The 13,552-nt window shown below is 44.0% G+C and overlaps 1 protein-coding gene across 2 annotated transcripts in view; it reads left to right on the top strand.

Annotated features, from left to right (window-relative positions):
• The window catches only part of Mp (collagen XV/XVIII-type protein multiplexin), a 448,114-nt gene that overhangs the window by 313,618 nt on the left and 120,944 nt on the right, over window positions 1-13,552 (top strand). For both annotated transcript variants that reach the window (XM_075677559.1, XM_075677558.1), the window contains 3 exons: window positions 1,250-1,296; window positions 2,819-2,881; window positions 5,011-5,097. In XM_075677559.1, coding sequence (XP_075533674.1) covers window positions 1,250-1,296; window positions 2,819-2,881; window positions 5,011-5,097 — 197 coding nt within the window. The remainder of the gene's footprint in view (window positions 1-1,249; window positions 1,297-2,818; window positions 2,882-5,010; window positions 5,098-13,552) is intronic.

The raw sequence follows: 13,552 nt of genomic DNA, 5'->3' as shown, positions 1-13,552 counted from the left end.
GGCTTGCGCCCGAACATGGAAACCCAAGGATCTTGCAATCTTGCAATTTCGTTTACCACGGAAGCACAAGCACTCCCAAGCTTGGCCCTGGGATAAGCCATCTTATTTCAAACCTGTGATAATGAATAGCGCAGTCGCAGCGCCATCTGGCGGTGCAATATTCCTATGCAGGTCATTTGCCTGGAGCCTTGCAGCGCACCGTGGGTTTTCCCTGTAATATTACTCAACGGGATACTTGGAGTTCTTATGTGCAGTTTTTGGTGATACTTTTGTTACGAAGTGTTGCTGTATACAATTAAAAGAAAATCATCAGTCCTTCCACTATGTGAAGAAGGACGAGCAGCGAAGCTGGGGTATGTTTTCCTCAATCGACGGATAAAGGAATATATAGGTAATGTTATTATTATTATTATTATTATTATTATTATTATTATTATTATTATTATTATTATTATTTATTGAAGGACATAGACAACGAATACATTTTTTGACTGTGGAGTGATTTATTATGAAGTAGTGACGTGTGCAACTGCCGCCGCATGGCAGACTGGAATTCCACAACTTCACTGTGAACTACGTAATTACGAAAAGTAGGTGAAACTCGGCGTAACGTTAGAGTCGTCTTAGCGGCCAACTGTCATATAATTTGTTTCGGGATAGTTTCGATAAAACTAGAGTTACAGCTGTTTTCCATAATCATACTCCCTCCGTAGATGCCCGTGTATTGACGGCAGGCGGGAATTCTGTACGTTTACAACTTCACTGTGAACTAACTAATGACGACAAGCAAATGAAAACCGGCGTAATGATAGAGTCGTCTTAGCGACCAATTTCACTGTGATTTCTTCCAAGGTACCTACATTAGTCTGAGAGCTACGGAGCATTCGCGAGAAACTGGAGACGAAAATTTTTCCATGTCGACGCGACGCGTAGACGGACGGACATTGACCACCACCGGAGGGTAGCTATATACAGCTTCGCTGTAAACATCATCGTACCACCCATTACACAGAAATTATCAAAGCCAACAAAAACACGTTTTGGGAAATTAGTTGCAGCTTTGCGGGCGCTGTGTTACATCTTTCACCGTTTGTTGTCCATTGTGCGCTGCTACTGGTTTCCCAATAAATATCAACACACCCTGCTCTCGGTTGTTCTGCAAAAAGATAGCTCAGTAAAGCATCACTGTGAGTGAGCTTTCGCTCGCGACTGTGAAATACAGCGTGCTCACAGCGTTCTCTGTTTGCAGGAATCATGGCGAAAGCAGCTGAGGCTACAGAAACCTACGAAGCCACGGTAAGAGGGTCATTTCAACGTAAAACCAACAAGCTCAGACGATAAAAGATAGACTATATCTCAAAGGTAACAAATACAGATCTCAGATACCCTTTCTGACGGCATGTGGCGGAAGCGATTGCGGGAGCCGGAACACAGCACAGACGTGATGTTTTCGACCTATTTCCAAAAGGAAGGAGGTGGAATCGATAGCTTATGGCGGCCCAGGGCTGGCTGGGCTTCAGGGCCCGTATTCAAGATAAATAAAAACAGCTCCTGTATCATAATTGTTCGCTCAGAGTGGATCCCAGCCAGTCCTGGTGTTGGGCATAGTGTTAGCGAATGTGGCCGGCTGGTGGCGTTGCGGATTGGGCCCATGGCGGAGGATCGCCGCTGGCGGCCATGGTGCGACCCGCACATTAGACGTTGCACAAATGTTCGCAGAATGTAGATCAAATTCGATTCCGTGACATAGGCCGGAATAAAGTAGCAGTTCCGGTGCTTTTTATCTTCGCGCTTCGTCAGTGGTCCGAGTGGCTCTGGCGAGTTTTTACGGCAATCGCCAGATCGTGACCGATGGATGATAAGAAAGGAACGGAATCAAGTGAAAGAAATCGTTGCAGCATACTATCCTTAGACAACACCGTGGGCTGTGTCTCTGCAGTGTAGAAATGTTTACACCCTTAAGGTAGTTTACTTCTCGCACTGGTAACACCCTTACCGTTAAGGCCTTACAAAAATTTATCGAGGACGACAACGGATCTTAATTAGACGCGCGATGACAAAAGACGTAGTCAAAAACTATGTAATCATTTTGACAGCCTTGGGCGCACAGAAATATCCGACAGAAGAGTTTCCTATATGTACTTGTGAAATTCTCGTGTCTGATATTTTTGCGCGCCCAAAGCTGTCAAAATGATTCGATAGCTTTTAACTACGCATTTGTCATCGCACGTCTGGTTAGAGCTCTGTTGTCAGCCTCTATAAATTTTTGTAAGGTCCTAACGGTAAGGCTGTTACCAGTGCAACAAGAAAACACTCTTAAGTGTGTACACGTTTTCACAGTTTACATCCCACTGTGTAGCTCTGGAACCAATACGGCGTTTCAAGACGTCATCGATTTATGATCACAAACCTTGAAGACAACTTATTAAAGTAGCCATGGTGTTAATCCGTGGGGTCAATCCCCCGTCAGGGTGAAACATTATGATGTTGTAGCCCAAATTAACTGTAACGTCTTGTGTACTTCTCTAAACGGCCTGTACTGAGTGCGCAGATACGCCTCTAGAGCGCAGGATTTGAGGTTTCTCTAGAGCATATAAAAATAACGAGTAATAATGAACTTCTTCGGTAAACCACCGATAATGTATCACACAGTTGGGGTGCTCGTCCATTCCGTTAATTTTTTGCGGGGGGCACTCAATTGCTAGAGATTTATCGAAGTGCCGCAAATTTCTTGTGGGTTGTATATTTTAGTGCTTCGCTCAGTTGCCTCGCCTACGTGTATGCTGCCGCTAAAGTTTGCCTTTTCTTTCTTTCAAAGACTCCAGAGACCCACTATATCGACAGAACATCTGCAAAAACAGAATTTGACGTGATTTCGGAGGTAAGCTCCCTCTTACGCTGAAGCTGTTCGGGGAAGTTCCGCAGCCGTGTTTGGGCCGCGGTGTAGGCCGGTGTGCGGCGGCATGTTCGAATATCAGATGTCATCCAAAGAACGCACCAGAATCCCAAGTTCTTGCCTGGGAACGTAGTTATCAATGATTACAAAAGAGAAGTTGCCTTGCGTACAGCTCATTCGAAAATGCCACTTATTTGCACTGTTTTCATAACCACTAATTTGTAATTTTGGTTTCTGGCTGCGCGTTTTGCGGGCTCCGCGTTCGAGATCAGCTCCAAGTTTTCAAGCCTGCAGCGATGAGCGCTGACGGTGCAGCAACGCAGCCTCCGTGAGAGCCGTCGCCAAGAACAGCCAGAAAACAAGCGCGTAGTAATTCCGAAGGGTGTGCAAATTCACTGATGCAGCATCGCTGTCTTTAATGTATCAGTTGCTATGATTGGCATATATGTGCCGAGGCCTTTTTGTTTTTGCACACCAATATTAAAATATTAGCTACGCATCGCTGTCACCTTTTCCAGTTCCTACTCTTCCCTAGGGCACTTCCGTGTCGCAGCGACCGCTACGTTCCTTACTTGCGTTCACCTGCTTCCACCAGAATGTTAGACAGCTCTTGCTTATCTGTATGATAATCATTTTCTTTCGTCAAAGGCACCGCTTTCGTTGAGAAACTGCATAGACAATTTCTGGGGACGATTTAACTTTATTATTTTTCTCACGTAAGGATATCAACCTTTCTGTTCCCCACTTGCTCATCGCTGACCAGAAGCAGGTGGGAGCGCTGTTAGCTTTCTCCTTCGTTCAAATAATGCTAATGTTATTATCATCGTCAATAACGTGGTTATATTTGACACCAATCCGTCGTTCCATCTTCTGGGTCATTCTGCAAAGTAATCACTTTACAGAAGCTGTGGAGTAGAGTGATTCTATGGAACGCAGAGGGAAATGCGTCCTTAGCTGCGCAACTGGGCTGCCCTGTAATAGTGTTTTAGTTTGGCGTTGTTACGCTCCGCTCAGCACCTAAGCGGAGAGGAAGCGCGAATGCGCATGCGCCCTCCGCTTAGCCGCAAGCGGGCTAACGGAGCGACAAGCACGGTCCGCTTACAAGCTGCCTCAGCGGAGCGGGCTGCGCAGCACGTTGGCTAGCGTTGGCGTCAGAAAGGATTGAATTGGATGCAGAAAGCAAGGTCCCTGGCTATCACGTGGCGTTCCCCAAGACGGCGCTTTATTTTTCACTGGATAAAATGGACCGGTAACGCATTACCAGCGAATGGCTAGATGCTTCATGCACAAATGGTTATATATATATATATATATATATATATATATATATATATATATATATATATATATATATATATATATATATATATATATATATATATATATATATATATATATATATGTCTTACTGTATGAGAGTGATCAATGGATGTTTTTATTGTCTTTCATTTCCCTGAATTTGGCCAGAAGGTGCTGCAACTACGAAAGGTCCGCTCCGCTGCGCTAAGCGTATAACTAAAACGTGAAAATCACCCACCGCTCGCTTTGGCTTAGCTGGGCCACTTGGAGCAGAGTGTACCGTAAGAACGCCTAACTAGAACACTCTAATGTCCTTGCGCGCTTTCCCGGGAGTAACAAACGAGGTCCGGATGCTTGCGACAGGACACAGTGTCCGGCAACGGAGACTCCAAGAGGAGTACTGCGCTTCTGAATCGTGTCAATGTTTCTCGTGGAATTGACGCGCAGCTATAAGCGACAATAAAAAGCACTTGCATGTCAATTCTTCGTCCGATGTTGTCAACTTGGCTTCTCGTATCAGTCCTTAGGAAATCAACCATTGAGGTTGCACAGTCGTACTTACTGACAGACTGCTTAACTCTGCCTGTCTATGTGGATACCGAATCTTTTCTCTGCACACTGTCACCCACATTTCAATATATATATATATATATATATATATATATATATATATATATATATATATATATATATATATATATATATATATATATATATATATATATATATATATATATATATATATATATACACACACTATTGATCAAACGCTGTTCTTCTGATCTGTTCGATGCTTCGGACGCGTTGCTTCCCAGCTGGACATGTGCTACTGTACCGCCAACTCCACGACTGCCCGGGGTCCTGCTGGCCAGGATGGCAAAGATGGTCCTCCCGGCTTGCAGGTAAGCGAGATGGTCAAACAGCTTTTGACACCAACTGCCCCTTTTAGCCTTCTGATCGGAGGACAGCATTTAGCAAAAGGTGCGCACAAGATATACTTATGGAACCATGAATTGATCGGCTTATGGTGTTCGGAACCTTCTTGAATAACGCGATCATGCCGTCTAATCTTTCTGTGAGGGACTGTCAAGTCCCCCAAAAGGAATGCGTAAATGTAAATTGGCGTCACCTGATCAAGTGGATTTCTGCACTTTATGAATCACGTTCACAATCATCAATGCATATTTGAGTAACTTGTGGTTACTGTTTACTATTAACCTTTCATAGACTTGGCAGAGTGGCGTATGTTCTCGATGTAGGCGTCATGTATTAGGCCCTTTATTATTTAGGTACACAAAATGCATCATGTTTACCTTACCTAAAGCGAGCATGCTTATTAGCTTTCTACGTCTACCCATGGAGATAAGCGGTGTGGCGCTTTTTCCCCTTTGTGTCCTTTAGTCGTGTACCCGATTCGCCTAGGCTAGTAGCACACCGCACGTATAGGTAAACATTCCGACTTGTTACCTGCCCACTCTTTGGTCTATTTTCTTCGTAGTGAACCAATTAATTGTGCATGCTGAAGCATATGAACCGAAACACCTCTCTCCCTTTTTCTCTACGTTTATTTTTCCTGTCCTTTCCTGTCCATCACTTATGCGTCTCACGAGTCGTAAAATAGCTTTGTTTCGAGTCGAGATTGTGTCGCACCAGCAGCACGTGGCGAATTCGCGTACGCGCCCTTCTTGTCGCCGCGAGCACGTTGATTTTTTTATCGACGTTTTTTGCTACATCAGATGCGGCAGAAAGTAAGACCAGTTCCATAACCTCTTTATATCTGTTTCGCCTTGAGACCATGTGCAATTGGGCGCTGTCGACGGCGCCGGACAGCAATGTGTAATCATGACAGAATTTATCACCGGCGTTTCATGTGGCGAATGCCACTAGCGAACTGAAATGTCGTTCATTTTCTAGGTGGATACCAAGCAGCGGCCTATTTCACAGCCCACTGCAGGCCAACGAATATCACAGCGGTGCTCAGTTACAGCTGTCCGCTGTCTCAATCCTCGTGAAACATAATGCGCGTCACGTTGTTTTCATTCATATTCAAAATTATTTCGAAAGCGATTGCCTAAAATACTCGCCCCGGATATAAAGTCGGGGGTGCGGGGCATCGCGTGGAACGTGTTAAATGATTATCTTGCCGTAACCTTCCCAGAAAATTGGCACTAATTTTTTATGTCACTAAATGACCGCTGCGCCACACACAGCCGATGAAAAACACACAGGCGAACTTCACAGGCGATGAAAAACAGCCGTGCAATGCGTTTCAAATAGCGCGAGTTGACGTGATAATCCAGGATGCCGCCGACCTACGACAACTTAGTACACCTTCGTCTCGGTGTTCAGGCCAAGAAACGTGGTTCTTATGCCAAGAAAAGTCGCAGTTTCGCCCAAAAGGCGAAACATCGATTGCAATAGCAAATTACAAGACAGCTATACGAAGTAACGATACTACTTTTATCGGCTGAATAACTTTGTAAACATTCGCTTACTAGCTAAATTAACAAGCATGATGTCACGCGCGCACAAGCAAACATGAGCACATCTCACTCGATGACTGCGGAAAGTCGCTGTCAAAATGCTGGAGGGAGGAAGTGCGGCAGCAGGAGCGAGCGAAGTGAGCTTCGTGATGCCTCTCGCATCCACGCGAACCAAGTGACGAGAACACAGGCCGCACGAAGCTATCGGCCCTCGGTGCGCCTAGACTCCCATCGCAGATCGCTTTCAAGATAGGGCACGCGCGGTCCCGCCATACGCAGCAGCTGCCGGAGAACTACCCATCTCCCTCCGCCCGGGGCCTTGCGTGCGACGGAAGACTGCGCGCTTACTCCCGCTTTCCTCCCTGGCGCGCGCGAGATTGAGCCACCATCATCGGTTCAGCGTCGCACGCTTTCACTCGCGCCTACAGCATACGGCGCGCGTGAACGATGTTCGTATCCAGCTTTTCTGGACACGAAGGTTTAGTTCGCGTGAGTGCCACCACGTGGCGTACTTACCTTAAACTTTTCAGACTTATCGCGTTGGTATCAGCATACCAAGGGGGAACTCAGATGAAACATTTTCAAGTGCATAGGCTCTTCATTATCCTAAGGATATCTTTATTGAAATTTCCTTCCTTGCTATCAGGCGAAAGCAGACTAATAAGCATTGAAATTTTCTTTATTCTTGAGAACTTCTGTGAGTGTGCAGGTTGCTCTCATTTACAACTTAGATTAAAAAGTCAGCTGTCAATAATAAATTATTTGTATAAATGAGCAAACGCACACGCAACAAAAATCCTTGTCCCATTTCTCAGTATTCACTCAATGAAGATGTAGCACGTCTATACTGTGAAGTTGTAGTGATGTGAAGAACAAGGCAGTTCCAAAAGAGTGAGTCACGAATACAACTCATTATAAAGGCGAGCTTGCGCTGGAAAAGAAAATAATACTCAAAGCACAGCGATGGCTGCGCGCAAAATAGGGCTTCCTCTAAATATGATCTACGAATCAAGGCATCCGTTCATCAGATTTGAATTGTACATTGCAGCACCATCGCGGGCGCTGAAATGTGATCAAGAATGTATACGCCAGTATTGGCTTCGCGCGCGCAATCGAATTAGATAACTCTGTTTCGCTATTGAACCCGTGACGACATTCTGGGTGCTTAAAATAAATGCAGGCTTGCCTTGAGCTAAGCGATAACCTTGTAGCAGTGGTGAGACGCTAAAGGAAGCTCACTCGTAAAAAAAACAATAATGTTCTGTTGCTTAAAATATTAGGTGAAATATAATGCGCGTGGTTAAAGGGGCCCCCAAGACTGCACAGTGGCGGAGTCATACCAAAATTTCCAGAGCTAAATACTTTCAGAGTGCTGGTAGTTATTAAACCAGTATTTCGCGCGTCAATGTAGCCCTGTAGTCAAGGGGCCAGTTCCATCACGGGCACTGTGTGGGAACTCATATTTCACGTGACTTTTATGTTACATCTTCTAAAACTGAAATATTAAAAGGGCGAAACAACGTCAGAAACCTGAAAATGATGTAGTTTTCTTGGCGCGGCTGTGCGCTACCTCCGCGATTGGCCCAAGCAAGAGGCCGCGTTTCTACCAGAACGCTCGCCTTCATGCTTAGCGTTCGGCACGAGCGTTTCCCGGTAAACATTACAGTTACGTAAGCTGCAGTTGCCGGGAAGTGGGAGATGCAGTCAGGGATGTTGAATGCTATCGCGTTCCACTCTTAAGAGGAAGCTTTAGCTCAGGTGCTCTTAATACATGTAAAAGGATCATTCGTTTTTCTCGGCAACCACTGCACAAAATTTGAAGTCGTTTGTTGCATTTAAATGAAAAGCTTCAAATACGGTAACTGCTGGTTTCGAATTTTTAATTTAGATTGTCAATGTTTTATTAAAAATTGGCAAAAATCGAATATTTTCAGAAAACCACACTATCAAGTTTACAACTCTGTAACTCAGCAACGAAAAATAAGACCACAATTCTGTGAATTCCATCTAATAGTACATCTACAGCGAACAAAATTGATATGTTACACATGAATCTAAAAAAAATTAGTAATATGGAGATAATTTGCAGAACCCTTGTGAACAACGTAACACATTCACGTAAGATATAAAATGACATATCAAACTTAGAACGACAGAAAGCTGAGCTAGTTCGTAAGGATTCATTATGCAAAAAAGAGGTGAGGCGTGCAGACAGGACACAAGAGTAGAGAAGTGGACAACTCTCTACTCAACTCTTGTGTCCTGTCTGCACGCCTCACCTCTTTTTTGCATAAGGACATATCAAATTTGTCCGCTTTCAATAATCTAGTGGATGCCGTTTACAGAACCGCTATATCTGTTCTTGATGCAGAGCTCTTAATTTGTAAACTTCGTGCTTCTATTTTTTTTCAGAACTTCGAATTTTTGAAAATCGTTTTAACAAAATTCAGTTCCTAAATTCGGCTTCCAGCAGTCACTAGAATTTAACTTTCTCTCTCAAATGCAACCAATTTCATTAAAGTCGGTCCAGGGGTTATCTCAGAAAAACGGTTTTTCATTTTACATGTATTTGAATAGGCCTCGTCGGAGTTGAGAGTTAAAGCTTCCTCTTAAAGGCAAAGCTTAAGCGTCCCCCGACTTTTTACTCCTAATGAAGCCAGGAAATCGAGCCTTATGCCAACAATGCTCAGCAGTGCAATCGGTAGCGCAGACAATGTTCTCCCACACCTTCTGTGATGTACCGTAGCGCTGAGGTGCTTCTTGTTTAATGTAGAAGAAGCCATTGTAAAGGCAGATGTGCACGGCTCAGCACGTGCGTAAGCTCGTGAACTTGATTTGCGCCAAGAAAATTTGTCCATGCTTTCACACTTGCTTCATAAGAAGCCTACTGCACTATCAATATGCCGACTGTTTTTTACTGCACCAAATAAAAATAATAACCAATATAAGACTTGGTGAGATCATTTCATCATTCGAGTGTTCATATTGGTAGCCTCTGGATACGGAGTAAGTTGAGACGTGTGCGTAATTAACGAAGCTACGTTAATTTTATTTACAAGTATTTATCTTAAATGGTCAAAGAAAATGAGTAGTTTGGAGCCCGTTCTCGAGATTATCTAGCCGAGCGAAGACATTTTTATTAAACATAGGAAGCTTTAGCTCGAGTGCTCCTATCTAAATACATGTAAAAGGAGAATTCGTTTTTCTCGGCAACCACTGCACCGAATTTGACGAGGTTTGTTGCATTTAAAAGAAAAACTTAAAATCTAGTGACTGTTGGTTTCGAATTTTTGAGTTAGGTCGTCAATCTTTTATTAAAAATTGGCGAAAATCAAAAATTTTCAAAAAACGAAACTATCAAGTTTACAACTCTGTAACTCAACCACCAAAGATTATAATACAATTCTGTGAATTGCGTCTAAAAGTACATCTATAGCGGACAAAATTGATATGTTACACATGAATATAAAAAAATTTAATCATAGGGAAATACAACTTTTGTAAAACCGTTGTAACCAACGTAACAAATTCATGTAAGATGTAAAATGACATATTGAATTTGTCCGCTTTGAATGATCTAATGGATGCCGTTTACAGAACCGCGATATCAATTCTTGATGCATAGCTATCAATTTGTAAACTTCGTGCTTCCATTTTTTTCACACGGTCAAATATTTGAAAATCGTTTTAGGAAAATTCAAGCCCTAAATCGAAATTCCGCTTCCAACAGTCACTAGAATTTAACTTTCTCTTTCAAATGCAACAAATTTCATCAAAATCGGTCCAGGGGTTATCTCATAAAAACGTTTTTGCGTTTTACATGTATTTGAATAGGCCGCGTCGGAGTTGGGCCCGAGCTAAAGCTTCCTCTTAAGAGCTATGCGAACAAATATTTTCCAATTAAATGGTCTCGGAAAGCGTAACTGACGCAGAAACAGAACGTCTGTAAAGTCAACCTGCCGCACGTAGCCTTTTGGGATGTGAGAAGTATGGCTTCGTAAGCGTGTGCCTGGTGGTCAGTCCGCTTTCTATTTTTATTAACGCTGTTTATTCGAAGGCAAGCAGTTCAGTTTTAATATCAATATAGCAGCGTACGTGTGCCGCCGAAAGCTTGCTTGGTCGTAGAAGCGGCGCATGACGCAATGATGGTGCAGGTTTGGCGCGTCGTTGGCTTGAAGACAATGAGCTGCCGCCGTCTGCCGCCGTGGGAAGGAAGATAGCGAAAGTTGGCAGCTAGGTAGCTGCTCACGGAGCCGCGCTGATAGTGACGGTGCCATCGTGATGAAATCTGGGGCGGCGATATTGACAGCGCAGGCGGGTTTTTTTTTTTTTTTGCTGTTGTTGTTGTTGATTTCGTTTTCAGAAAGGGATAGTGGAGATAGTCTTTAGTTCTTGGCTCGTAGATTTAAATACGGGTTAAAATAAACTCTATATGCCATTCATCCCGGAGAGTAGGCGTAAGCGGGGAAGTACTCTCTCTGTCTCTCACTCGCACACACGCACACACACACACACACGCAAACACACACACAGGTACGACACATGTTCGCCCGCATTCACATTTACACGCGTCCACGCGTGCACACACGCACAAAAATGTACGCACGCAGGCACACGGAATTGCACGCACACACACACGCATGTATGCTCCCACACGCATACATGCACTCGTGTGCACGCAGATTCAAATACGGAGACACGATCACGTGCACACACGCAAATGCAAGCACACACGCACCCACGCTCAAGGTGTGTACACGCATATACACTCCCTCTCCTTCCCTGCTGCCTCGCAAAAACATGCGCGTGCAAACAGACTGAATGGCACTCGCTCAGCAATTACCGTTAAAAACTCCAGCTGTAATAAATATCTTTACCGTTTAAATTTGGCGCTTCTTCAAGTCAATGTGTCCTCTGCCCATAGGGTACAAAACCATCTGCTCCTGTCGTGTGACGTAACCACCCATCCCCGACCAATATACTGCTTTAACACACCACCAATGTTCCGACTAAGCGCCATAAATGTATATGTTGTTACAAGGGACTACCTTCTCGGCGTAGTCATTTGAAACTTGTTGATACTCGGCCGATGTATATTGGAATAAAATTTTCTAAAATTTCGCCCATTCAGTTATGCATGTGCATTGCCGTGAAGTTCCACAGATTGGTGAAAGTGCAATGTCCAGTATTCTTGAGTATGTCCATGCTACAAGGCACGACATTTTTTGTTTTCTTTTTTTAACTTAACACAAAGACATGCGCATGCTTGTTATGTTGCCCAAGGAATACAATCTGATAATAATAGAGATGACTTAACGAATGAGCAACCCATTGCTACGTTGTAGGAAGTTAGAAAATGTAATATTTGAAGAGCACTCCTGAAGAAATCAAAACCGAAACAAAACTCAGGCCTACGTGGCGTTAAAATAAACATCACGCAGCACGGTAACGAACCGCTGCCAGCATGACGTGGAAGGATAGGTGCAAGCGATTAAACCACTCGGCCACGACTTCCAACTTGTCCGCACTGATACGCTCGGGTTTTTATAGATACCACGTGGGTTTGCACGACTGTGTTACGCCATGTGTAGAGAATCGGGATAGGCATCAATTGAAAGCTGAGCCTCCGGGATACATTTGCCGTAGCGGATATTACGATAGCAGTCACAGTTTCATTTCGGCTACCGTTTTTGTCTCGAAAATCGAGCACAAATTTTCCTCGTTTCCATAGGCTTCCATTGCTGAATCTTAAACGCTCTCGAAACAAAATTCTAGCTTGCCACAATGTGATCACTGCATTTGACTCGTGTGGACTGTTTTTTAGAAGATGTCTGTCACCTGCCTTTTTCAGTAATCGACCTGCAGAGTTAATTATTCGCGAAAAACCCTCTTGTTACATTGGAAATGCGCTAGCTTCGTGCCGCGGCCGCTTGGAGCGCTAGTTGGTACGTGTCCAGAAAAGCTGGATATGATCGCCCCTGTATATTATACGGAACATCACGGCGACGACGACGGAAGAAATGCGCATTGAGTGTCCATATAGTTGCTATTGCAATAAAACTTGAACAGTTGGTTATCTTCTGCACGCATATGAAGATGCTGCCTTCAGCGCATAGTCATGCTGTTTAAAAAAATGTTTTTTTTTTCGCATTCGTAAGATACAAGTGAGTAATAAGAACTGGCATGAAGAGCTCTTACGTGTCTGAGCTGTCACAGAGGAGGATCTACCACCCAAATTTGTATTCTGATTACACAACATTTGCTACCCTCGACTGCTTCTTCTTCTTGGCGCCCATTCTGGTACCGCAATAGACCACGGTTGATCTGTTATACAGATTACATAGCCGTGCATTCATTTGATTTTCTTAATCTCAACTAAAATATCGGGTAATAGCCCCGTTTGCCTCTCAAGTGCCCCCCACCCCCCCACTCCCGTCTTACTATCTCTTCAGATGACACTTATCATTTCCCGTTTTATCGGTCGTTGCGCGAACCTTTGCTTTCTGGTGAATTCCTTGGGATATTCTGCCAAGTTTTGGGCCCCGTAGGATCGTGCTAGCAAAATGTATTGATTATCTGACCAGTTTTCCTTTCGGTAATGTTGGCGACTTACCGTTCACGACTCTGAAGTGCGTGCTTTGCAACTAAATAACATTTGTATAATGATACTGAATGGCGCCTGCTTCGGGAATCTGCTTCGAAATACGTGAACAAATTGGCGCCAGCCCTTATTACTTTCCACTCCTGTTACAGGACAGAGAAGCTTAAGACAGGAAAACACGACTTCAGCTTAATGCGCTACACAATGGCGGCATTGATAACCAGAAAGGCATGGGAATGGAGCTCCAGATCGGGCAGAGCACGTGTTATTTCA

Source organism: Dermacentor variabilis, unplaced genomic scaffold, assembly GCF_050947875.1.
Source record: "Dermacentor variabilis isolate Ectoservices unplaced genomic scaffold, ASM5094787v1 scaffold_13, whole genome shotgun sequence".
NCBI lineage: Eukaryota > Metazoa > Arthropoda > Arachnida > Ixodida > Ixodidae > Dermacentor > Dermacentor variabilis.
The sequence above is the reverse complement of the archived record's forward strand: the minus strand, read 5'-3'. Positions and strand labels throughout refer to the sequence as shown.